General features: G+C 40.6%; 2 protein-coding genes, 1 long non-coding RNA gene and 1 pseudogene across 3 annotated transcripts; 1 reads left to right on the top strand and 3 right to left on the bottom strand.

Annotated features, from left to right (window-relative positions):
- Nucleotides 1-6180: 6180 nt before the first annotated feature.
- On the bottom strand, nt 6181-7845 carry LOC115137626 (olfactory receptor 6N1-like). Its single transcript, XM_029673947.2, has one exon. The coding sequence runs from the start codon at nt 7568-7570 to the stop codon at nt 6635-6637; it is 936 nt and encodes a 311-aa protein (XP_029529807.2). The 5' UTR covers nt 7571-7845; the 3' UTR covers nt 6181-6634.
- A 6383-nt stretch (nt 7846-14228) lies between these two features.
- Nucleotides 14229-15117, bottom strand: LOC115137794 (olfactory receptor-like protein DTMT; annotated as a pseudogene).
- A 361-nt stretch (nt 15118-15478) lies between these two features.
- LOC115137625 (olfactory receptor 6N1-like) lies at nt 15479-18204 on the bottom strand. Its single transcript, XM_029673946.2, has one exon. It carries the CDS (start codon nt 17153-17155, stop codon nt 16220-16222), a length of 936 nt encoding a protein of 311 aa, XP_029529806.1. The 5' UTR covers nt 17156-18204; the 3' UTR covers nt 15479-16219.
- Nucleotides 18205-24805: 6601 nt separating this feature from the next.
- On the top strand, nt 24806-26614 carry LOC135573920 (uncharacterized). The gene is made up of 2 exons (XR_010465003.1): nt 24806-25090; nt 25792-26614. It is a non-coding gene; the product is annotated as an uncharacterized LOC135573920 (long non-coding RNA).
- Nucleotides 26615-26988: the final 374 nt, after the last annotated feature.

Raw genomic sequence — 26988 nt, 5'->3', positions numbered from 1 at the left:
CTATTTTGAGGTTAGTCCCACATATTTGGAAGTTCCTCTGTTTCTGTTACTGCCTGAAGCTATACACGGTCTATAAGACAGTACAAATACATCATTTTGAATTGTCAGAATGTTATTATAGACAATCCTTTTGTCAGAATATGAATAGAGAATATATCTTCAAATTTGAGAAACAATTGTGTGGTAATTAAATTAAATTGAAATTCTGAATAAGATATTTCTGTTCAGTATTCCTGTATCTTCTTTATGCAATTTATATCACAAAAAATGTGTAGGCTACATTCAACCATACTTTCGTGTTACATACATATTCTTGTTTTTGCATCAATGAAACAATGGATTGCCTTCAAATGTGATTGTGATGATCCATTTATTTTGAGAAATACACTAAGGAAGAGGCCTGCTTAAGAACAGATGCGTTATAACTCTACAACCCCTAAAATGTAAATGATTTTACAGTACTGTAACCACAAGCATTATTGACATTTTATTTTCAGAGTATTTAGAATAAAGCACCCAGTGGGGGAAAATACAATATATATACAAAAGTATGCGGACACCCCTTCAAATTAGTGTATTGGGCTATTTCAGCCACACCCTTTGCTGACAGGTGTATAAAATTGAGCACACAGCCATTCAATCTCCATAGACAAACATTGGCAGTAGAATGGCCTTACTGAAGAGCTCAGTAACTTCAACGTTGAACCATCATAGGATGCCACCTTTCCAACACGTCAGTTTGTAAAATTTCTGCCCTGCTAGAGCTTCCCCGGTCAGCTGTAAGTGCTGTTATTGTTAAGTGGAAACGTCTAGGAACAACAACGGCTCCGCTGTAAAGTGGTTGGTCACTAAAGCTCACAGAACGAGACCGCCGAGTGCTGCAGCCCTTAGTGAGTAAAAACCGCCTGTCCTCGGTTGCAACACTCACTACCGAGTTCCAAACTGCCTCTGGAAGCAAAGTCAGCACAACTGTTAGTTGGGAGCTTCACTAAATGGGTTTCTATGGCCAAACAGCCGCACACAAGCTTAACATTACACTGCGCAATGGATTAAGTTGTGTTAAACTCTCTACCATTGGAATCTGGAGCAGTGGAAACGCATTCTCTGGAGTGATGAATCATGCTTCACCATCTGGCAGTCCGACAGACAAATGTGGGTCTGGTGGGTGCCAGGAGAACGCTACCTGCCCGAATGCAGTGCCAACTGTAAAGTTTGGTGGAGGAGGAATAATGGTCTGGGGCTGTTTTTCATGGTTCAGGCTAGGCCCCTTAGTTCCAGTGAAGGGAAATATTAATGCTACAGCATACAATGAAATCTAGATTATTCTCTGCTTCCATCTTTGTGACAACAGTTTGGGGAAGGTCCTTTCCTAATTCAGCATGACAAGTTTTTAATACATGTTTTTTTTTTTTTTTTAACTAGGCAAGGCAGTTAAGACCAAATTATTATTTACAATGACGGCATACCCCGGCCAAACCCAGACGATGCTGGGCCAACTGTGCACCACCCTATGGGACTCCCAATCACAGCCGGATGTAAAGCAGCCTGGATTTTAACCAGATACTGCAGTGACACCCCTTGCACTGAGATGCCGTGTCTTAGACCACTGTGCCACACGGGAGAACAACGCCCCTCGCACAACACAATGTCCATACTAAAATTGTTTGTTGAGATCGGTGTGGAAGAACTTGACTGGCCTGCATAGAGCCCTGACCTCAACCCCATCGAACAACTTTGTGATGAATTGGAACGTCGACTGTGAGCCAGAAAGCCTTCCCAGAAGGGTGGAGGCTGTTATAATTGCACTATTGACTACACCCTTTTCCCTTTACAGTATAGTGCACTACTGGCTCTGGTCAGAAATAGTGCACTAAATAGGGAATATGGTGCAATTTGGGATGTTCCCAAGCATGTTTTTTTGCTCAAGAAGTGTGCTACAATTAATCTATTCTTGATATATTTGTGAATCACTTTACCAGAAGAGGATGATATACAGAACCAGTCAAAAGTTTGGATGCACCTACTCATTCAAGGGTTTTTATTTTCACTATTTTATACATACTTTAACAGAAAAGTGTGAAACAAATCAGAATATAATTTAGATTTTAGATTTTCAAAGTTGCCACCCTTTGCCTTGATGACAGCTTTGCACATTCTTGGCATTCTCTTAACCAGTTTAACCTGGAATGCTTTTACCAAAAGTCTTGAAGGAGTTCCCACATATGCTGAGCACTTGTTGGCTGCTTTCCCTTCTCTGCAGTCCAACTCAGCCAAAACCTTCTCAATTGGGTTGAGGTCAAGTGATTGTGGAGGCCAGGTCATCTGATGCAGCACTCCATCACTCTCCTTCTTGGTCAAATAGCCCTTACACCGCCTGGAGGTGTGTTGGGTCATTGTCCTGTTGAAAAACAAACGATAGTCCTACTAAGTGATAACAGGATGGTATGGTGTATCGCTGCAGAATACTGTGGTAACTATGCTGGATAAGTGTGCCTTGAATTCTATATAAATCACAGACAGTGTCACCAGCAAAGCACCCTCACACCATCACACCTCTTCCTCCATGCTTCACGGTGGGACATCACATGCGGAGATCATCCATTAATTCTGCATTATTCTGCATTCTGCATTATTCTGCATTTCACAAAGACACGGCGGTTGGAACCAAAAATCTCAAATTTGGACCAAAGGACAGATTTCCACCGGTCTAATGTCCATTGCTCATGTTTCTTGGCCCAAGCAAGTCTCTTCTTCTTTTAGGTGTCCTTTAGTAGTAGCTTATTTGCAGCCTGATTCTCGCAGTCTCCTCTGAACAGTTGATGTTGAGATGTCTGTTACTTGAACTCTGTGAAGCATTTATTTTGGCTGCAATATGAGGTGCAGTTAACTCTAATGAACGTATCCTCTGCAGCAGAGGTAACTCTGGGTCTTCCTTTACTGTGGCGGTCCTCATGAGAGCCAGTTTCATCATCGTGCTCGATAGTGCTTCTTGAAATTTTCCAGATTGTCTGACCTTCACATCTTGCGGCGGAAGGTAGCCTAGTGGTTAGATCGTTGGGTAACCTGTAACTGAAAGATTGCTAGATCAAATCCCCAAGCTGACAAGACAAAAATCTGTTGTTATTCCCCTGAACAAGGTAGTTAACCCATTGTTCCCCGGTAATAAGAATTTGTTTTTAACTGACATGCCTAGTTAAATAAATACGTTTTTTTTTGTGTAAAAATAAATAGATGATGGACTGTCGCTTCTCTTTGCTTATTTGGGCTGTTCCTGCCATAACATGGACTTGGTCTTTTACCAAATCTTCTGTATACCACCCCTACCTTGTCACAACACAACTGATTAGCTCAAACGCATTAAGAAGGAAAGAAATCCCACAAATTAACAAGGCACACCTTAATTGAAATACATTCCAAGTGACTACCTCATGAAACTCGTTGAGAGAATGCCAAGAGATTGCAAAGCTGTCATCAAGGCAAAGGGTGGCTACTTTGAAGAATCTCTCTTTGATTTGTTTTACACTTTTTTGGTTACTACATGATTCCATATGTGTTATTTCATTGTTTTGATGTCTTCACTATTATTATACAATATGGTGGTAAAATAAATGGTAAAACAATTGTAAAAAATAAAGTAAAAACACTTGAATGAGTAGGTGTTCTAAAACTTTTGACTAGAAGTGTAAATATACATAAAAAAATTAACGGAAATATCACATTCACATAAGTATTCAGACCGTTTACTCAGTACTTTGTTGAAACACCTTTGGCCGCGATTACAGCCTCGAGTCTTCTTTGATATGACGCTACATGCGTTGCACAGCTGTATTTGGGGAGATTCTCCCATTCTTCTCAGGTTGGATGGGGAGCGTCGCTGCACAGGTACTTTCAGGTCTCTCCAGAGATGTTCGATCGGGTTCAAGTCCCGGCTCTGGCTGGGCCACTCAATGACATTCAGAGACTTGTCCCGAAGCCACTCCTGCGTTGTCTTGCCTGTGTGCTTAGGGTCGTTGTCCTGTTGAAAGGTGAACCTTCGACCAAGTCTGAATAGGTTTTCATCAAGGACCTCTCTGTACTTTGCTCATCTTTCCCTCAAACTGTTGTCGCTTTGTTATTATGGAGAATTGTGTGTAGATTGAGGACATTTAAAAATAAAAATTCATTTTAGAATAAGGCTGTAACGTAACAAAACGTGGGAAGGGGTCTGAATACTTTCCTAATGCACTGTATAAATCATATATATTTATGCTCCAGACACCGACATTGCTCGTCCTAATATTTCTGTATTTCTTAGTTCCATTATTTTACTATTTTAGATTTGTGTGTATTGTTAGATATTACTGCACTGTTGGAGCTAGGAACACAAGCATTTTTCTACACCAGCAATAACATCTGCTAAATATGTGTATGTGAGCAATACATTTTGATTTGCTACAATTACTCTATTCTTGGAATATTTGTAAATCATTTTCACAGAAGAGCGCGATAGATAAAACAAATGAGGGGCCATTTAACCTTGCAACAGTTTTGCCAGATTTTAACTTTATTTTTGTTAACTTCTGATATCAATCAGGAAGTCTCCCTGTTGTGTGAGATCATGTAACTAACCTCTCACATCAATGCTTTTATGTGTATTTCACTTTCTAAAAACTGCCCACTCGAATCTGATTAAGTCCGTATGTGACAGGGTTAAAGACAGGTGGTATAACAAGGAATTGTACAGCCATTGCACTACGCTTATTGAGATGACTTATTACTAATCCATCCTTGCAAAGTGTCACAAAGGGTCACTGTGATGAAAATAACCATCGTTATTAAATGTGGCACACATGTCTGTGTGAACTTAATCCTTCCCTTAGCTGACTTTACACAAATCCTGACAATCTGACAATAAGAAAATGCAACGAGAAGTATCTGTAAAACATGAAGCACTATTATACAAAAGCTCAAAATCTGATTGATGGTAATGGGTAAACATGCATGTTTCAGTATAGACGGAATGTCACAGAATATCTTATCAATGCGAGATCCACACAAAGGAACTCTGACAGCTAAACTAAGTGCTATGAGTGCTATAAATAAAGGATAACACCAAGACAATAAGAGTAACTTTCTAACAGTTAAAGATGTCACAATGTTATGATATAGTAGTGGTCTACATATTGCCACATACCTGTCGTAAGACATCACTGTTAGAATAGACATTTCACACAGGACAGATGTGTATATGACATAGGCTTGAGTGAATCATCCACCATAAGATATCACCTGAACATCTGACTGAAGGTCCAGTAAGAACTTGGGGTAGAAACCAGCAGTTCCATACAATCTATTGACACATAAACTACACAGAAAGATATACATGGGCTCATGGAGACCTTTCTGCTGAATGATTGTTATGATCAGAGTCAGATTCACAGTGATGATGAGAATGTATGTGATAAGAGACATGGTAAAATATACTGATTTGTTGTTAAATGTCTCTTGTAAACCAAATAGATTAATTAACTTGACTTGGGTTGAGTTCTCCATAGCTTTTGTTGATTTGCTTTCTCTGGTCAATGCAGCAATTCTTAGTCCTTAAATGGCTTGAGTGTGTATGGAGGTGAATGAATGTGTGTGAATCATTTGATTATGTGTCCACAATAGTTTTAACAAAACAAATTCATATCCTCCATCAAACTCTTATTTTTAAAAATAAAATAAAAGATCCCGATAATATATATTATCAGATTTCTGAGGTGTGAAAGATATAAAGAAACGTGTGCCTATGAAATGTGTTCTTGCTTGACACAGGGATACTGCTCCAATAACTTGTATATTAATACCACCAGAAGACAGTCAAAATACATGATTTGAAATTGAATTTTAATATAGAATATGTATACGCTGGAGAACAATCTACGTCTAGTAAATCAATTCAATGGGAATTCAGAATGTGATATTTCTGTTCACTATTTATTGTATCTTGTTAATGCCATTTATAATCACTCCAAATGTGTAGCCTACATTCAACCTTACTTTCTAGTTTCATGCATATTTGTGTTATTGCACCAATTAAACAATGAATTGCCTTCCAAAGTGGTTGTGAACACATTTATTTTGAGAGATACACTGTGGACGCCTGTTTATAAGCACATATATACATTATCACAACTCAATAACCTAAAAAAAGCTATATATTTACTGTGTTGTAACCACAACCATTAATGACATCATTTATTTTTGTTAACAGTATTATGAATAAAGCACCCAGTGGGGAAACTATAGATCGAAGGAGTAGCTTTGCATATTGCTGTTCTTCTTTAAAAAGTTCTTAACTGTATAAGGAGTCACATATTTGTGCTATCCATTGGACCCCATTTCCTAAATAGTGCACTACTTTGGTTCTGGTCAAAAGCAGTGCACCATAAAGGGAATAGGGTGCCATTTGGGACGCAGACAAGCATTTTCATGCTCAGGAGGTGTACTACAATTACTCTATTCTTGGAATATTTGTAAATCACTTTCCCAGAAGAGGGCAATAGACATCAACAAATTAGGGGCCATTTAACCTTGCAGCAGTTTTGGAAGATTTTACCTTCATTTTGTTGACTTCTGATATCAGTAAGTCTCCCTGTTGTTTAAGATGTAACTAACGTCTCATAACAAAGATTTTATGTGTATTACACTTTCTTAAAACTGCCCTTCGAATCTGCTGGAGGTTAAGTCCATATATGACAGGGTTAAAGACAGGTGGTATAACAAGGAATTGTACAGCCATTGCATTACGCATATTTAGTGTAATATTTACATTATTCCATCCTTGCAAATTGTCAAACAGGGTTACTGTGATGAAAATAAATATTGTTAATAAATGTGGCACACATGTCTGTGTGAACTTAATCCTTCCCTTTGACGACTTTACACAAGTCCTTACAATCTGACAGTAAGAAAATACAATGTAAAGTACCTGTAAAACATGAACCACTATTACACATCGGCTCCAATTCTGATTGATGGTTATGGGTAAACATGCATGTTTCAGTATAGACGGAATGTCACAGAAGATCTTATCAATGCGAGATCCACACAAAGGAACTCTGACGGCTAAACTAATTGTTATGAGTGCTATAAATAAAGGATAACACCAAGACAATAAGAGTAACTTTCTAACAGTTAAAGATGTCACAATGGTATGATATAGTAGTGGTCTGCATATTGCCACATACCTGTCATAAGACATCACTGTTAGAGTAGACATTTCACACATGACAGATGTGTATATTACACAGGCTTGAGTGAAACATCCACCATAAGATATCACCTGAACATCTGACTGAAGGTCCAGTAAGAACTTGGGATAGAAACCAGCAGTTCCATACAATCCATTGACACACAGACTACACAGAAAGATATACATGGGCTCATGGAGACCTTTCTCCTGAATGATTGTTATGATCAGAGTCAGATTCACAGTGATGATGAGAAGGTATGTGATAAGAGACAAGGTAAAATATACCGATTTGTTGTTAAATGTCTCTTTTAAGCCAAAGAGATAAAAGAACTTGACTTGGGTTGAGTTCTCCATAGATTTTGTTAATTTTCTTCCTTCCTCTGGTCAATGGAGCAATTCTTAGTCCTTACAAGGCTTGAGTGTGTATGGAGGTGAATGAATTCAAGAGTGAATCATATGATTCTGTTTAGGCTCAGACTAAACAGTTTTAACAAAACAAATTCTCATCCTCCCTCAAACTCGTACAATTTTTATTTTTTAAATATCCAGATAATATCTGTACCTTATCAGACTTCGGAGGTGTGAAAGAAATAAAGAAACTTGTGTCCATAAAATGTCTTCTTGCTTGACAGGGGAGACTGCTCCAATATCTTGTCCTGGTAGCCTCTAAATATACCATAGTGTATGCTCACATGGGATTGTAGTTTCAGTGTCAACATGTAACAATTCCATAGAGATGGAACTACAGTATATAGAGTGTATGACAAGCAACTCATTTAATTATATTTACTCAGTCTATTTATGTTTTAACCAGGAAAACTGAGGATGTCCTAAGGACATTCGGTGATGTTCTCATCGGGTCCCTTTAAGACAGCATTTCTCAAACTCGCAGCCTTGGGGTCCCCAGGACCGAGTTTTATTTCTTGCCCTAGCATTACATAGCTGATTCAAATAATCAAAGGTTGATGATTAGTTGATGATTTGAATCACCTGTGTAGTGCTAGGGCAAAAACACAAATGTGCAACCATTGGGTTCCCCAGGACAGAGTTTGGGAAAAGCTGCTTTAAGGTTTTCAGCGAGACGTTATACCACTTATGTTCTGAGATCACTCTACAAACATTAAAACATGACGTTAACCTTGGGACCATAAGAGGACATTCAGTACAGATTCCAGTTTGGTCCGTGTATAACGATATAATAAGGTATTTTAATGTCCCTTAGGGAACATTATGAAAAGGTTCCTATTTGTGTCATACCCTGATCTATTTCACCTGTCTTTGTGCTTGTCTCCACCCCCCTCCAGGTGTCGCCCGTCTTCCCCATTATCCCCAGTGTATTTATACCTGTGTTCTCTTTTTGTCTGTTCCAGTTCGTTTTGTTCGTGAAGCCTACCAGCGTTTTCCCCCTTGCTCCTGTCTTTTTCTTGTTCCTGTTTTCTAGGTTTCCCGGTTTTGACCATTCTGCCTGCCCTGACCCTGAGCCTGCCTACCGTTCTGTACCTTGTCACACCACCCTGGATTATTGACCTCTGCCTTCCCTGACCGCGAGACTGCCTGCCGTTCTGTACAGTGTGGCAAAAAAGTATTTAGTCAGCCACCAATTGTGCAAGTTCTCCCACTTAAAAAGATGAGAGAGGCCTGTAATTTTCATCATAGGTACACTTCAACTATGACAGACAAAATGAGAAAAAAATCCAGAAAGTCACATTGTAGGATTTTTAATTAATTAATTTGCAAATTCATTAAAAAAGCATTTTTTTTGCTCAAGAAGTGTGCTACAATTAATCTATTCTTGATATATTTGTGAATCACTTTACCAGAAGAGGGTGATATACAGAACCAGTCAAAAGTTTGGACGCACCTACTCATACAAGGGTTTTATTTATTTTCACTATTTTATACATACAGAAAAGTGTTAAACAAATCAAAATATAATTTAGATTTTAGATTTTCAAAGTTGCCACCCTTTGCCTTGACGACAGCTTTGCACACTCTTGGCATTCTCTTAACCAGTTTAACCTGGAATGCTTTTACCAAGTGTCTTGAAGGAGTTCCCACATATGCTAAGCACTTGTTGGATGCTTTCCCTTCTCTGCAGTCCAACTCAGCCAAAACCTTCTCAATTGGGTTGAGGTCAAGTGATTGTGGAGGCCAGGTCATCTGATGCAGCACTCCATCACTCTCCTTCTTGGTCAAATAGCCCTTACACCGCTTGGAGGTGTGTTGGGTCATTGTCCTGTTGAAAAACAAACGAAAGTCCTACTAAGTGATAACAGGATGGGATGGTGTATCGCTGCAGAATACTGTGGTAACCATGCTGGATAAGTGTGCCTTGAATTCTATATAAATCACAGACAGTGTCACCAGCAAAGCACCCTCACACCATCACACCTCTTCCTCCATGCTTCACGGTGGGACCTCACATGCAGAGATAATCCGTTAATTCTGCATCTCACAAAGACACGGCGGTTGGAACCAAAACTTTCCACCGGTCTAATGTCCATTGCTCATGTTTCTTGGCCCAAGCAAGTCTCTTCTTCTTTTAGGTGTCCTTTAGTAGTAGTTTATTTGCAGCATAAAGGCCTGATTCTCGCAGTCTCCTCTGAACAGTTGATGTTGAGATGTCTGTTACTTGAACTCTGTGAAGCATTTATTTTGGCTGCAATATGAGGTGCAGTTAACTCTAATGAACATATCCTCTGCAGCAGAGGTAACTCTGGGTCTTCCTTTACTGTGGCGGTCCTCATGAGAGCCAGTTTCATCATCGTGCTCGATAGTGCTTCTTGAAATTTTCCAGATTGTCTGACCTTCACATCTTGCGGCGGAAGGTAGCCTAGTGGTTAGATCGTTGGGTAACCTGTAACTGAAAGATTGCTAGATCAAATCCCCAGGCTGACAAGACAAAAATCTGTTGTTCTTCCCCTGAACAATGTAGTTAACCCATTGTTCCCTGGTAATAAGAATTTGTTATTAACTGACATGCCTAGTTAAATAAATATAATGTTTTTTTTGTTTAAACATAAATAGATGGACTGTCGCTTCTCTTTGCTTATTTGGGCTGTTCTTGCCATAACATGGACTTGGTCTTTTACCAAATCTGCTGTATACCACCCCTACCTTGTCACAACACAACTGATTAGCTCAAATGCATTAAGAAGGAAAGAAATCCCACAAATTAACAAGGCACACCTTAATTGAAATATATTCCAAGTGACTACCTCATGAAACTCGTTGAGAGAATGCCAAGAGATTGCAAAGCTGTCATCAAGGCAAAGGGTGGCTACTTTGAAGAATCTCTCTTTGATTTGTTTAACACTTTTTTTGGTTACTACATGATTCCATATGTGTTATTTCATTGTTTTGATGTCTTCACTATTATTATACAATATGGTGGTAAAATAAATGGTAAAACAATTGTAAAAAATAAAGTAAAAACACTTGAATGAATAGGTGTTCTAAAACTTTTGACTGGAAGTGTCACGGTTTTCTAGGTGTGGTGAAGGAGAGTCGGACCAAACTGCAGCGTGTCGATTGCGATCCATGTTTATTTAAACAAACGTAAACACGATGAAACACGAACACTACAAAACAATAAACGAAACGAAAACCGAAAACAGCCTATACTTGTGTCAACTAACATCAAACAAGGACATCAAGACACTCAGGACAATCACCCACGACAAACTCAAAGAATATGGCTGCCTAAATATGGTTCCCAATCAGAGACAACGATAAACACCTGCCTCTGATTGAGAACCACTCCAGACAGCCATAGCTAGATAACCCCACTAGCTACAATCCCAATACAATACACGCCTAAACCCCAAGACAAAACACACCACAATACAAAAACTCCATGCCACACCCTGGCCTGACCCAATACATGAAGAAAAACACAAAATACTTCGACCAGGGCGTGACAGAACCCCCCTCCCTAAGGTGCGGACTCCCGAACGCACCTCAAATCAATAGGGAGGGTCCGGGTGCGCGTCTGTCCATGGTGGCGGCTCCGGCGCGGGACGTGGAGCCCACTCAGTAAATGTCTTAGTCCCCTCTCCTTGCGTCCCTAGATAGTCCACCCTCGCCGCCAACCATGGCCTAGTAGTCCTCACCCAGAACCCCACCAGACTGAGGAGCAGATCGGGACTGAGGTGAAGCTCGGGACTGAGGTGAAGCTTGGGACTGAGGGGAAGCTCGGGACTGAGGGGAAGCTCGGGAGTGAAAGGAAGCTCAGGAGTGAAAGGAAGCTCAGGAGTGAAAGGAAGCTCAGGAGTGAAAGGAAGCTCAGGCAGGTTGATGGATCCACCAGATCCTGGCTGACTGGCAGATCCTGGCTGACTGGCGGATCCTGGCCGACTGGCAGATCCTGGCTGACTGGCAGTTCTGGCAGATCCCGGCTGACTGGCAGATCTGGAAGAGTCTGGCTGACTGGCAGATCTGGAAGAATCTGGCTGACTGGCAGATCTGGAAGAATCTGGCTGACTGGCAGATCTGGAAGAATCTGTCTGACCCATGCTGACTGGCGGCTCTGACTGCTCCATGCTGACTGGCGGCTCTGGCTGCTCCATGCAGGCTGACAGCTCTGACTGCTCCATGCAGGCTGGCAGCTCTGGCTGCACTGGACAGACAGGAGACTCCGGTAGCGCAGGAGAGGAGAAAGGCTCCGACAGCGCTGGAGAGGCGGGATACTCCGACAGCGCAGGAGAGGCGGGAGACTCCGACAGCGCAGGACTGATGCGTGGTGCTTGCACTGGTGGTACTGGGCCGAGGATCACGCACAGGAAGCCTGGTGCGGGGAGCTTCTACCGGAGGGCTGGGGTGTGGAGGTGGTACTGGATAGACAGGACCGTGCAGGCGCACTGGAGCTCTTGAGCACCAAGCCTGCCCAACCTTACCTGGTTGAATACTCTCGGTCACCCTGCCAGTGCGGCGAGGTGGAATAGCCCGCACTGGACTATATAGGCGAACCGGAGACACTGAGCGCAAGGCTGGTGCCATGTAAGCCGGCCCAAGGAGACGCACTGGGGACCAGATGCGTAGAGCCGGCTTCATGGCATTTGGCTCGACGCTCAATCTAGCCCGCCCGCACCGGGCTATGCACCTGCACTGGGGACACCGTGCGCACCACTGCATAACACAGTGCCTGCCCGGTCTCTCTAGCCCCCCGGTAAGCACAGGGAGTTTGCGCAGGTCTCCTACCTGGCGTAGCCATACTCCCTGTAAGCCCCCCCCCCAAGACATTTTTGGGGCTGATTCCCGGGCTTCCGTCCGCCATTCTCCGATAACCTTCCGCGCACTGCTCCATCGAATCCCAGGCGGGCTCCCGCACATTCCCTGGGTCGACCGCCCACCGGTCTATCTCCTCCCAAGAAGTATAGTCCATAATGTCCTCCTTTTTGGGCTGCTCCTGTTGCCTCCTCTCCTGCTGCACCTTTGGGCGGCTACACTCCCCTGGTTTAGCCCAGGGTCCTCTCCCATCAAGGATTTCCTCCCATGTCCAGAAATCCTTATTCCGTATCTCCTCTTTGGGCTGCTCCTGCCTGTTGACACGCTGCTTGGTCCGTTGGTGGTGGGTGATTCTGTCACGGGTTTCTAGGTGTGGTGAAGGAGAGTCGGACCAAACTGCAGCGTGTCGATTGCGATCCATGTTTATTTAAACAAACGTAAACACGACGAAACACGAACACTACAAAACAATAAACGAAACGAAACGAAAACCGAAAACAGCCTATACTTGTGTCAACTAACATCAAACAAGGACATCAAGACACTCAGGACAATCACCCACGACAAACTCAAAGAATATGGCTGCCTAAATATGGTTCCCAATCAGAGACAACGATAAACACCTGCCTCTGATTGAGAACCACTCCAGACAGCCATAGACTTTGCTAGATAACCCCACTAGCTACAATCCCAATACAATACACGCCAAAACCCCAAGACAAAACACACCACAATACAAAAACTCCATGCCACACCCTGGCCTGACCCAATACATGAAGAAAAACACAAAATACTTCGACCATGTCGTGACAGGAAGTGTAAATATACATAAAAAAATTAACGGAAATATCACATTCACATAAGTATTCAGACCGTTTACTCAGTACTTTGTTGAAACACCTTTGGCCGTGATTACAGCCTCGAGTCTTCTTTGATATGACGCTACATGCTTGGCACAGCTGTATTTGGGGAGATTCTCCCATTCTTCTCAGGTTGGATGGGGAGCGTCGCTGCACAGGTACTTTCAGGTCTCTCCAGAGATGTTCGATCGTGTTCAAGTCCCGGCTCTGGCTGGGCCACTCAATGACATTCAGAGACTTGTCCCGAAGCCACTCCTGCGTTGTCTTGCCTGTGTGCTTAGGGTCGTTGTCCTGTTGAAAGGTGAACCTTCGACCAAGTCTGAATAGGTTTTCATCAAGGATCTCTCTGTACTTTGCTCATCTTTCCCTCGAACTGTTGTCGCTTTTTTATTATGGAGAATTGTGTGTAGATTGAGGACATTTAAAAAGAAAAATCCATTTTAGAATAAGGCTGTAACGTAACAAAACGTGGAAAAAGGGAAGGGGTCTGAATACTTTCCTAATGCACTGTATAAATCATATATATTTATGCTCCAGACACCGACATTGCTCGTCCTAATATTTCTGTATTTCTTAATTCCATTATTTTACTATTTTAGATTTGTGTGTATTGTTAGATATTACTGCACTGTTGGAGCTAGGAACACAAGCATTTTTCTACACCAGCAATAACATCTGCTAAATATGTGTATGTGAGCAATACATTTTGATTTGCTACAATTACTCTATTCTTGGAATATTTGTAAATCATTTTCACAGAAGAGCGCGATAGATAAAACAAATGAGGGGCCATTTAACCTTGCAACAGTTTTGCCAGATTTTAACTTTATTTTTGTTAACTTCTGATATCAATCAGGAAGTCTCCCTGTTGTGTGAGATCATGTAACTAACCTCTCACATCAATGCTTTTATGTGTATTTCACTTTCTAAAAACTGCCCACTCGGATCTGATTAAGTCCGTATGTGACAGGGTTAAAGACAGGTGGTATAACAAGGAATTGTACAGCCATTGCACTACGCTTATTGAGATGACTTATTACTAATCCATCCTTGCAAAGTGTCACAAAGGGTCACTGTGATGAAAATAACTATTGTCAATAAATGTGGCACACATGTCTGTGTGAACTTAATCCTTCCCTTAGCTGACTTTACACAAGTCCTTACAATCTGACAATAAGAAAATACAATGAAAAGTATCTGTAAAACATGAACCACTATTATACAAAAGCTCAAAATCTGGTTGATGGTAATGGGTAAACATGCATGTTTCAGTATAGACGGAATGTCACAGAATATCTTATCAATGCGAGATCCACACAAAGAAAGTCTGACTGTTAAACTAAGTGTTATGAGTGCTATAAATAAAGGATAACACCAAGACAATAAGAGTAACTTTCTAACAGTTAAAGATGTCACAATGTTATGATATAGTAGTGGTCTGCATATTGCCACATACCTGTCGTAAGACATCACTGTTAAAGTAGACATTTCACACAGGACAGATGTGTATATGACATAGGCTTGAGTGAATCATCCACCATAAGATATCACCTGAACATCTGACTGAAGGTCCAGTAAGAACTTGGGGTAGAAACCAGCAGTTCCATACAATCCATTGACACACAGACTACACAGAAAGATATACATGGGCTCATGGAGACCTTTCTGCTGAATGATTGTTATGATCAGAGTCAGATTCACAGTGATGATGAGAAGGTATGTGATAAGAGGCAATATAAAATAAACCGATTTGTTGTTAAATGTCTCTTGTAAACCAAATAGATTAATTAACTTGACTTGGGTTGAGTTCTCCATAGCTTTTGTTGATTTGCTTTCTCTGGTCAATGCAGCAATTCTTAGTCCTTAAATGGCTTGAGTGTGTATGGAGGTGAATGAATGTGTGTGAATCATTTGATTATGTGTCCACAATAGTTTTAACAAAACAAATTCATATCCTCCATCAAACTCTTATTTTTAAAAATAAAATAAAAGATCCCGATAATATATATTATCAGATTTCTGAGGTGTGAAAGATATAAAGAAACGTGTGCCTATGAAATGTGTTCTTGCTTGACACAGGGATACTGCTCCAATAACTTGTATATTAATACCACCAGAAGACAGTCAAAATACATGATTTGAAATTGAATTTTAATATAGAATATGTATACGCTGGAGAACAATCTACGTCTAGTAAATCAATTCAATGGGAATTCAGAATGTGATATTTCTGTTCACTATTTATTGTATCTTGTTAATGCCATTTATAATCACTCCAAATGTGTAGCCTACATTCAACCTTACTTTCTAGTTTCATGCATATTTGTGTTATTGCACCAATTAAACAATGAATTGCCTTCCAAAGTGGTTGTGAACACATTTATTTTGAGAGATACACTGTGGACGCCTGTTTATAAGCACATATATACATTATCACAACTCAAGAACCTAAAAAAAGCTATATATTTACTGTGTTGTAACCACAACCATTAATGACATCATTTATTTTTGTTAACAGTATTATGAATAAAGCACCCAGTGGGGAAACTATAGATCGAAGGAGTAGCTTTGCATATTGCTGTTCTTCTTTAAAAAGTTCTTAACTGTATAAGGAGTCACATATTTGTGCTATCCATTGGACCCCATTTCCTAAATAGTGCACTACTTTGGTTCTGGTCAAAAGCAGTGCACCATAAAGGGAATAGGGTGCCATTTGGGACGCAGACAAGCATTTTCATGCTCAGGAGGTGTACTACAATTACCCAATTCTTGGAATATTTGTAAATCACTTTCCCAGAAGAGGGCGATAGACATCAACAAATTAGGGGCCATTTAACCTTGCAGCAGTTTTGGAAGATTTTACCTTCATTTTGTTGACTTCTGATATCAGTAAGTCTCCCTGTTGTTTAAGATGTAACTAACGTCTCATAACAAAGATTTTATGTGTATTACACTTTCTTAAAACTGCCCTTCGAATCTGCTGGAGGTTAAGTCCATATATGACAGGGTTTAAGACAGGTGGTATAACAAGGAATTGTACAGCCATTGCATTACGCATATTTAGTGTACTATTTACATTATTCCACCCTTGCAAATTGTCAAACAGGGTCACTATGATGAAAATAACAATTGTTAATAAATGTGGCACACATGTCTGTGTGAACTTAATCCTTCCCTTAGCTGACTTTACACAAGTCCTTACAATCTGACAGTAAGAAAATACAATGAAAAGTAACTGTAAAACATGAACCACTACTAAACATCGGCTCCAAATCTGATTGATGGTTATGGGTAAACATGCATGTTTCAGTATAGACGGATTGTCACAGAAGATCTTATCAATGCGAGATCCACACAACGGAAGTCTGACTGTTAAACTAAGTGCTATTAGTGATATAAATAAAGGATAACACCAAGACAATAAGAGTAACTTTCTAACAGTTAAAGATGTCACAATGGTATGATATAGTAGTGGTCTGCATATTGCCACATACCTGTCGTAAGACATCACTGTTAGAGTAGACATTTCACACGTGATAGATGTGTATATTACACAGGCTTGAATCAAACATCCACCATAAGATATCACCTGAACATCTGACTGAAGGTCCAGTAAGAACTTGGGGTAGAAACCAGCAGTTCGATACAATCCATTGACACACAGACTACACAGAAAGATATACATGGGCTCATGGAGACCTTTCTCCTGAATGATTGTTATGATCAGAGTCAAATTCACAGTGATGATGAGAAGGTATGTGATAAGAGACAAGGTAAAATAGACCGATTTGTTGATAAATGTCTCTTGTAAGCCAAAGAGATAAAAGAACTTGACTTGGGTTGAGTTCTCCATAGATTTTGTTAATTTTCTTTCTCTGGTCAATGGAGCAATTCTTAGTCCTTAAATGGCTTGAGTGTGTATGGATGTGAATGAATTCAAGTGTGAATCATATGATTCTGTGTAGGCTTGGACTAATCTAATTCACATCCTCCCTCAAATCTTATTCTTGAAAATAAAAATAAAGACCCCGATAATATCTGTACATTATCAGACTTCTGAGGTGTGAAAGAAATAAAGAAAGTTGTGTCCATGAAATGTCTTCTTGCTTGAGAGAGGGATACTGCTTCAATAACTTGTCCTGGTAGCCTCTAAATATATCATAGTGTATGATCACATGGGATTGTAGTTTCTGTGTCAACATGTAACCACTCCATAGAGATGGATCTATATTGAGTTTATGACAAGCAACTCATTAGATTCTATTTACTCTCGGGCTCCTGAGTGGCACAGCGGTCTAAGGCACTGTATCTTAGTGCAAGAGGTGTCACTACAGTCCCTGGTTTGTTTCCAGGCTGTATCACATCTGGCCGTGATTGGGAGTCCCATAGGGCGGAGCACAATTGGCCCAGCATTGTCCTGGTTTGGCCAGGCTGTCATTGTAAATAAGAATTTGTTCTTATTAACTGACTTGCCTAGTTAAATAAAGGTTAAATAAATTAAATAAAAAATTAACCCAGCAAACAGGGAACGTCCTAAGGACATTTGGCGACGTTCCCATTAGGTCCCTTTAAGGTAGTGTTTCCCAAACTCGGTCCTGGTGACCCCAGGGGTGCACATAAACTTTTTTCTCCTAGTACTAGATAGCTGATTAAAATAATCAAAGCTTGATGATTAGTTAATTATTTGAATCAGCTGTGTAGTGCTAGGGCAAAAACCAAAACGTGCACCCCTTGGGTCCAATTTTGGGAAATGCCGCTTTAAGGGTTTCAGCGAGATGTTATCCCACTGATGTTCTGGGAACATTGTAGGAACATTAAAACATGACATTAACCTCGGGACCATAAGAGGGAGGTCAGTACAGATACCGGTTTGGTTGCAGTATAATGTCACAATGAGGAATTTTGATGGGGAACATTATGGAAAGATTACTATTTGTGTCGGACGTTATCCATGAGACATTCAATGACAACAAGGAGACGTTTCATGATGGTCAAGGGGATGTCACATAGCAAAGCTAGCCCCTCAGAAAACTTGACATGAATCCAGATCTCAGACAGGATATAGTTTGTTTTCATGCTACAGTATTTTTCTAAAACTCCAAACAGCAAGCAATACAGGTGTAGAAGCACGGTGGCTAGGAAAAACTCCCTAGAACGGCCAAAACCTAGGAAGAAACCTAGAGAGGAACCAGGCTATGAGGGGTGGCCAGTCCTCTTCTGGCTGTGCCGGGTGGAGATTATAACAGAACATGGCTAAGATGTTCAAATGTTCATAAATGACCAGCATGGTCAAATAATAATAATCACAGTAGTTGTCGAGGGTGCAGCAAGTCTGTACCTCAGGAGTAAATGTCAGTTGGCTTTTCATAGCCGATCAATAAGAGTATCTCTACCGCTCCTGCTGTCTCCAGAGAGTTGAAAACAGTAGGTCTGGGACAGGTAGCACATCTGGTGAACAGGTCAGGGTTCCATAGCCGCAGGCAGAACAGTTGAAACTGGAGCAGCAGCACGGCCAGGTGGACTGGGGACAGCAAGGAGTCATCATGCCAGGTAGTCCTGAGGCATGATCCTAGGGCTCAGGTCCTCCGAGAGAGAGAAAGAACGAAAGAGAGAATTAGAGAGAGCATACTTAATTTCACACAGGACACCGGATAAGACAGGACAAATACTCCAGATATAACAGACTGACCCTAGCCCCCCGACACATAAACTAACGCAGCATAAATACTGGAGGCTGAGACAGGAGGGGTCAGGAGACACTGTGGCCCCATCCGATGATACCCCCCAGACAGGGCCAAACAGGAAGGATATAACCCCACCCACTTTGCCAAAGCACAGCCCCCCACACCACAAGAGGGATATCTTCAACCACCAATTTACCATCCTGAGACAAGGCCGAGTATAGTCCACAAAGATCTCCGCCACGGGGCGCCAACCCAGACAGGAGGACCACGTCAGCGACTTAATCCACTCAAGTGACGCACCCCTCCTAGGGACAGCATGGAAGAGCACCAGTACGCCAGTGACTGGCTTACGTAAGGAATTCAAAGTAACAAACTTCAGTTTTTTAAATTTAAATAATAATAATTTATTACATTGGTAAAGTGCTTTTCATTATAAAATAATAATCCCAAAGTGTATAAAATGAAAGATAATCTATAAAAGGACTACAAAAATATATAACCAAATTATGAAAGCAACAATCATAGTCTAGAAGGAAAGAAAGGCTTATAGAGATGAGTCTTAATGTCACGCCCTGACCATAGAGATTTTTATTTTCTATGTTGGGGTGTGACTAGAGGTGGGTCATCTAGGGGATTATGTTTCTATGTTGGCCAGGTATGGTTCCCAATCAGAGGCAGCTATTTGTCGTTGTCTCTGATTGGGGATCATATTTAGGCAGCCATTTGTGCTTGTTGGGATCTTGACTATGGATAGTTGCATGTTAGCACTATTGTTAGCTTCATGTTTCCGTTTGAGATGTATTGTTTTTGGTTTTGCTGTGAGTTTCACTTGTGGAACCCAGATCACGCTGAGCTTTGGTCCAGTAATTATGACGATCGTGACACTTAAGGCCTGCTTTAAAGGCCTCAAGACTGTGAGCAGCCCTGAGATTGTCAGGAAGGGAGTTCCAAATGTGTGGTGTGTGGGAGCAAAAGAAACAGCCCTCCATTGTGTGTAGCCAGGTCATAGCGTCATGGAGTCGTTTGGCACGGCTTAAATTTAGGATGTGTGGAGGTTCATGGGGGATAGTAGGTCTGATGGATAGGCATGTCCGATGCCATTTAAGGTTTGTAGACGAGGAGGGGAATTTTAAAGTCAATTTTGAGGGACAAGGAGCCAATGGATATCAGCAAGTGAATAAAAGGTAAATGACAACATTTCACAAATTAGCTAATTATTTACATGTCAGATTTTTCACCATCTTGTCCGCCATTCAAAACTTTTTCCATATTTTGTTGTGTTGCTGCCTGAATTTAAGAAGGATTCAATTGAGATTTTGTATCACTGGCCTATACATAATAACCAATAATGTAGAATTAGATTTTTAGAAATGAAAATCTGAAATGTCTTGAGGCAATACATATTCAACCCCTTTGTTATCTTGTTATGGCTGCAATCCCGATATCGGCATAAGTGTCATCAACAACCGCTGAATAGCATAGCGCTACATACAATAAATATTACTATAATATTTATATTCATGAAATCACAAGTGCAATATAGGAAAACACAGTTTAGCCTTTTGCTAATCAACCTGTCGTGTCAGATTTTGAAATTATGCTTTACAGCAAAAGCAATCCAAGCTTTTGTGTAAGTTTATCGATCGCACGAAAAAACATTAAGTACACTTAGCATCAGGTAGCTCGGTCACGAAAATCAGAAAAGCAATCAAATTAATCGTTTACCTTTGATCTTCGGATGTTTTCACTCACGAGACTCCCAGTTACACAACAAATGTTCCTTTTGTTCCATAAAGATTATTTTTATATCAAAAATACCGACGTTTTTTTGTCGCGTTATGTTCAGAAATCCACAGGAAAGAGCAGTCACGACAACACAGACGAAAATTCCAAATAGTTTCCATAATGTCCACAGACACATGTCAAACGTTTTTTATAATCAATCCTCAGGTTGTTCTAAAAATATATAATCGATAATATATTAACCGCAAATGTCTTTCACAGTAGTAGAGGGAAAATCAATACCTATCCAAATTCTGTTGCGCGAGCAAAACTCATGTGACCACTTGACGCGATGTTATCGTTCTGGCTCATTTTTTAAAATAAAAGCCTGAAACTATGTCTGAAGACTGACACCTTGAGGAAGCGATAGGAAAAGGAATCTGGTTCATATCCCTTTAAATGGAGCAAAGGGAGGCTATGGAACATGGAGTTTTCAAAATAGAAGCCACTTCCTGTTTTGATTTTCCTCAGGGTTTCGCCTGCAATATCAGTTCTGTTATTCTGTTATACTCACAGACAATATTATGACAGTTTTGGAAACTTTAGTGTTTTCTATCCAATAATAATAATAATATGCATCTGAGACTGAGGAGCTGGCCGTTTACAATGGGCACCTTTTCATCCAAGCTACTCAATACTGCCCCTGCAGCCATAAAAAGTTATGGCAAGCCTAAATAAATTAAGGAGTAAACATCTGCTTAACAAATCACATAATAGGTTGCATGGTCTCGCTGTGTGAAATAATACTTTCTGAATGACTGCCTCATCTCTGTACCCCACACATACAATTATCTGTAAGTTCCTTTAGTCAAGCAGTGAACTTCAAACAAAGATGTTAGAACACAGGGAGGTTTTGCAATGCCTCGCACAAAGAAGTAGATGGTGTAAATGGGTAAAAATAAACAAAAGCAGACATTGAATATCCCTTTTGATCATGGTGAAGTTATTAATTACACTTGGATGGTGTATCAATACACCCAGTCACTACAAAGATACAGGCATCCAGTTGCAGGAGTGGAAGGAAACTTCTCAGGGATTTCACCATGTGTCCAATGGTGACTTGAACCTTTTTGGGATAGGGGGCAGCATTTTCACTTTTGGATGAATAGCGTGCCCAGAGTGACCTGCCTCCTACTCTGTCCCAGATGCTAATATATGCATATGATTAGTATTGGATAGAAAACACTCTGAAGTTTCTAAAACTAATTGAATGATGTCTGTGAGTATAACAGAACTCATATGGCAGGCGAAAACCTGAGAAAAATCCAACATCTGAGGTTTGTAGTTTTTCAAAGCTTGGCCTACCGAATACACATTGAGATATGGATAAAGTTGCACTTCCTACGGCTTCCACTAGATGTCAACCGTCTTTAGAAACTTGAATGAGGATTCTACTATAAAGGAGAGGCTCATGAGACCTCTTTGAGTCAGTGGTATGGCAGAGTGCCTTGGTCTCATGACGCGCGCTCCCGACAGAGTTACCCCTCGACAGATTTACCTCTCGTTCCAGTGCTTTTCTGAAGACAAAGGAATTCTCCGGTTGGAACATTATTGATGTTTTATGTTAAAAACATCCTAAAGATTGATTCCATACATCGTTTGACATGTTTCTAAAGGACTGTAATGGAACCTTTCGAGTTTTTGTCTGGATGAAGTGCCTGCGCCTCATGAAGATGGATTACTGGGCTTAACACGCTAACAACAAGTGGCTATTTGGACATAAATTACGGACTTTATGGAACAAATCAGTCATTTATTGTCGACCTGGGATTCCTGACGGTGCCTTCTGATGAAGATCATCAAAGGTAAGTGAATATTTATGGTGTTGTTTCTAACTTTGTTGACTCCAAAATGGCGGCTATTCCTCTGGCTGTTTTGGGTTCTGAGCGCTGTTCTCAGATTATGCTTTTTCCTGATAAAAAAAAATCTAACACAGCGGTTGCATTAAGGAGAAGTCTATCTTTAATTCTGTGAATAACACTTGTATCTTTTATCAATGTTTATTATGAGTATTTCTGCAAAATCACCGGATGTTTTGGAATCAAGACATTACTGCACTTAAGGTGCCAATGTAAACTGAGATTTTTGGATATAAATATGCACATTATCGGGCAAAACATACATGTATTGTGTAACATGATGTCCTATGAGTGTCATCTGATGAAGATCATCAAAGGTTAGTGATGAATTTTTATCTATATTTCTGCTTTTTGTGACTCCTATCTTTGGCTGGAAAAATGGCTGTGTTTTTTTGACTTGGCTATGACCTAACATAATCATATGTGGTGCACTAGAAAGGTTAACACAGTTAAAGTCACCCTTCAAATCAAATGTATTTATAAAGCCCTTCTTACATCAGCTGATGTCACAAAGTGCTGTACAGAGACCCAGCCTAAAACCCCAAACGGCAAGCAATGCAGATGTAGAATGAGCTGATTCGGCTATAGGTGCATAAAATCGAGCACACAGCCATTCAATCTCCATAGAAAAACATGGGCAGTAGAATTGTTTTACTGAAGAGCATAGTGACTTTCAACGTGTCACTGTCATAGGATAACACCTTTCCAACAAGTCAGTTCGTCAAATTTCAGCCTTGCTAGAGCTGCCCCGGTGCTGATATTGTGAAGTGGAAATGTCTAGGAGCAACACCGTCTCAGCCGCAAAGTGGTAGGACACACAAGCTCACAGAATGGGAACGCAGAGTGCTGAAGCACGTAAAAATCATCCGCCCTCGGTTGAGGAATAATGGTCTAGGGCTGTGTTTTATGGTTTGGGCTAAGCCCCTTAGTTCCAGTGAAGGGGAATCGTAATGCTACAGCTTACAATGACATTATAGATGATCCTGTGCTCAACCGTCCCGTGGAAGGGACTCCGATCCAGAAGAAGTTTAATCTCTTAACCTCTCTGCGCAGCGAACCCGTTAGCGGGATTAAATTCGACAACATACGGTGATCGCTACATAAATAGTCATATTAAACATTCATGAAAATTCAAGTGTCTCACATGGTTCGAAAGCCTAGAACCTTGCTAATCCAACTGCGTTGTCAGATTAAAAACATGATTTATTGCGAAAGAATACGTTGCGATTATCTGAGCACAGACCCCCATATCATACTACTTATTCAGCCAGCACTTGCGGAACAAAATCACAGTGTAAGGGATTTCCTCCTCTTCTTCCGAAGAGGCGAGGCGAAAAGGATCAGAGGACCAATATGCGGCGTGGTAAGTGTCCATGGTTCTTTTAATACGTAAATGTACACATGAACAACTGGATACAAACACAAGAAATGTGAAAACCCCAAACAGTCCTATCTGGTGCAAACACAGAGACAGGAACAATCACCCACAAACACACAGTGAAACCCAGGCTACCTAAGTATGATTCTCAATCAGAGACAACTAATGACACCTGCCTCTGATTGAGAACCATACTAGGCCGAAACATAGAAATACCCAAATCATAGAAAAAAAAACATAGACTGCCCACCCCAACTCACGCCCTGACCATACTAAATAATGACAAAACAAAGGAAATAAAGGTCAGAACGTGACACACAGATTGCATTGAAATAAAACGTTTACCTTTGAAGGTAAATCTTGCTCTGGTTGCAATCCTAAGGCTCATTGTTACACAATGAATGGTATTTTGTTCGGTTAAATCAATTTTTTTATAGCCTAACACATCATTTTGAACGCTTATCTCGTTGAATTTCGTGTCATTCAATTTTCGACATCCAACATCCAACGTAAAATAGACAGACTTTCCCTGACTTTATCCAGTCATGTTCGGTTTCCTTGCAATCAACTGTTCGTTTGTAACACAACCAAACTGATGGGACATTTTGCGGGACGTATTGACCCGGAAAAACTGATTGGAAGACAACAAGTGACGAGCCCATTGTGCACCAATTATATGATTGACTGTCTTTTAACCCAATGACCACTCTTGAAATCTAGCTGGGTAGATAGCCAATGAGCAGAGGTAAACGGCAATATCCCATGATTCTTTGTTGTAAGACAAACCTTTCCATTGAACGCTGGCGTAAGGACCGTTCTTTCGCCATTGCCAATTCAACCGTGAAGGAGCAAAGCTTATTACGCACAGCAGTATTTCGGTGACTTGCATCTTCAGCTGTTTATTTATCCAACATCATGGCGAATAAGTCAAGGAAAGCTAATTCTAAGACTAGATATACGAATGTAGAAACAATTTTAGAGGAAATTCATTGTGAAAGTGAGACAGATCTGCTTTTTGAAGACTCTATTTTGAAGACTGAAACTGAGGCATATTTTTTGAACGGAGAGGACACTGTTTTGGACTGGTAAGTTGATCTCATGCTTATGCAGTTGTTTGAAATGAATATAAAATATTATTTGTGATTTGTTTTGACATTTTATTTGCAATATATAAAGATGTAATGAAATGGGTAAAGTACACGTTAGCTAGTCATTGTGAGTTAGCTAGTCATCTGTTTGTTTGTATGAGAACGACCATAGCCTATGTCTGTGTGTGTGTGTGTATGTGTATATATATATATATATATATAAAATTGTATTGTGTAGAATGTAAACCCATACATCTCAACACAGCCAGCATGCTTCCTCCAATCAGTCTACATTAGAGGGAACATCAAGGAGCTTGCTGGCTACAGCACCACTGCACCAAGCCCTGTCCCTTCTGCTCCTGCCACAAGTGTTCATCTGCCCAAATATATTTGTGCAGGCATGGATGTGCCTAAGGGCCAAAAGGGCACAGCATGGAGGCGTTGCTGTGTTGTTTGCAAGATGAAGTCTCTCATCACATGCACCACATGCTCAGTGACCCGCAGCTTTACATCAGAAAGAGACTGCTATGGCATCTGGCATCAGCAGCAGAATATTGTCTTGAGTTTTGGCAAAGTTGGTGGGGTTGTATGGCAAAGTGGGTGGGGGCTAGGGTCAGTATGTTATATCTGGAGTACGTTTCCTGTCTTATCCGGTGTCTTGTGTGAATTTAAGTCTGCTCTCCTTCTTTCTCTCGGAGGACCTGAGCCCTTGGACCATGCTTCAGGACTACCTGCCATGATGACTCCTTGCTGTCCCCAGTTCACCCGGCCTTGCTGCTGTTCCAGTTTCAACTGTTCTGCCTGCGGCTATGGAACCCTAAACTGTTAATTTTTACTCTTGAGGTGCTGTCCTGTTGCACCCTCTACAACTACTGTGATCTCCACCCGGCACAGCCAGAAGAGGACTGGCCACCCCTCATAGCCTGGTTCCACTCTAGGTTTCTTCCTAGGTTTTTGCCTTTCTAGGGAGTTTTTCCTAGCCACCGTGCTTCTACACCTGTATTGCTTGCTGTTTGGGGTTTTAGGCTGGGGCTATATAAAGCGATTTGATTTGATAGAGGACTGAGGGTCTTCCAAATATTGAAAGTGTGTAAATAGTTACCCATGTTATTTTGTAAATGTTTTTTTCATATATTTTTTTATCAATAATTATTATTTTTCCCTATTATTTTTTCCATTTATTTTTCTCTATTTTTTTGGGGGGGCTGTGTTAGAATACCATTTTGGTATTTTGTATATAGTTTTTTGTTTCAAAATGTATGCCTTCACCAATTTGGCCACTTGGGTACATTTGGGCTACTTGTGTGGGACACCTGGGTGACTTCATGATAAATGTCATGTAGCACACTCATTTTGGAAGTTATAATTCTGAAACTTTGCACAAGTACTGTTGCCCTCTTATATTTTTCACTGAAATTGTCCCCATTATCCTATCTGAATGTTTGTTTTATCTTGTTCATTTTAAAGATGATGATACAAAAATAAATAAAAAACGTATTTGTTTTCATTGTTTTATCTAAACCAGATCTATTGTGTTATATTCTCCTATATTCTATTCACATTTACACAAACTTCAGAGTGTTTTCTTTCAAATGGTACCAAGAATATGCATATCCTTGGTTCTGTGCCTGAACTACAGGCTGTTAGATTTGGGTATGTCTTCAGGTGGAAATTGCACAAAGTAGGGGGAGTTCTAAGAGGTTTTAAACCACCTGACCAAGTCGTAAAGCAATGGGACTCCCTAAATCTTTCTCAGACTATTACCAATCCAACAAGGTATGACTCCAAACTACCAGAAAAGGCTACCCTTCTTGATGTTGTCCTCACAAATAATCTTGATAGGTATCAGTCTGGTTTTCTGCAATGAACTTAGTGATCACTGTTTGACAGCCTGT

The sequence above is a fragment of the Oncorhynchus nerka genome, linkage group LG11 (genome assembly GCF_034236695.1).
Source record: "Oncorhynchus nerka isolate Pitt River linkage group LG11, Oner_Uvic_2.0, whole genome shotgun sequence".
Taxonomy (NCBI): domain Eukaryota; kingdom Metazoa; phylum Chordata; class Actinopteri; order Salmoniformes; family Salmonidae; genus Oncorhynchus; species Oncorhynchus nerka.
Note: the sequence above shows the minus strand (reverse complement) of the source record. Positions and strands in the feature narration are given on the sequence as shown.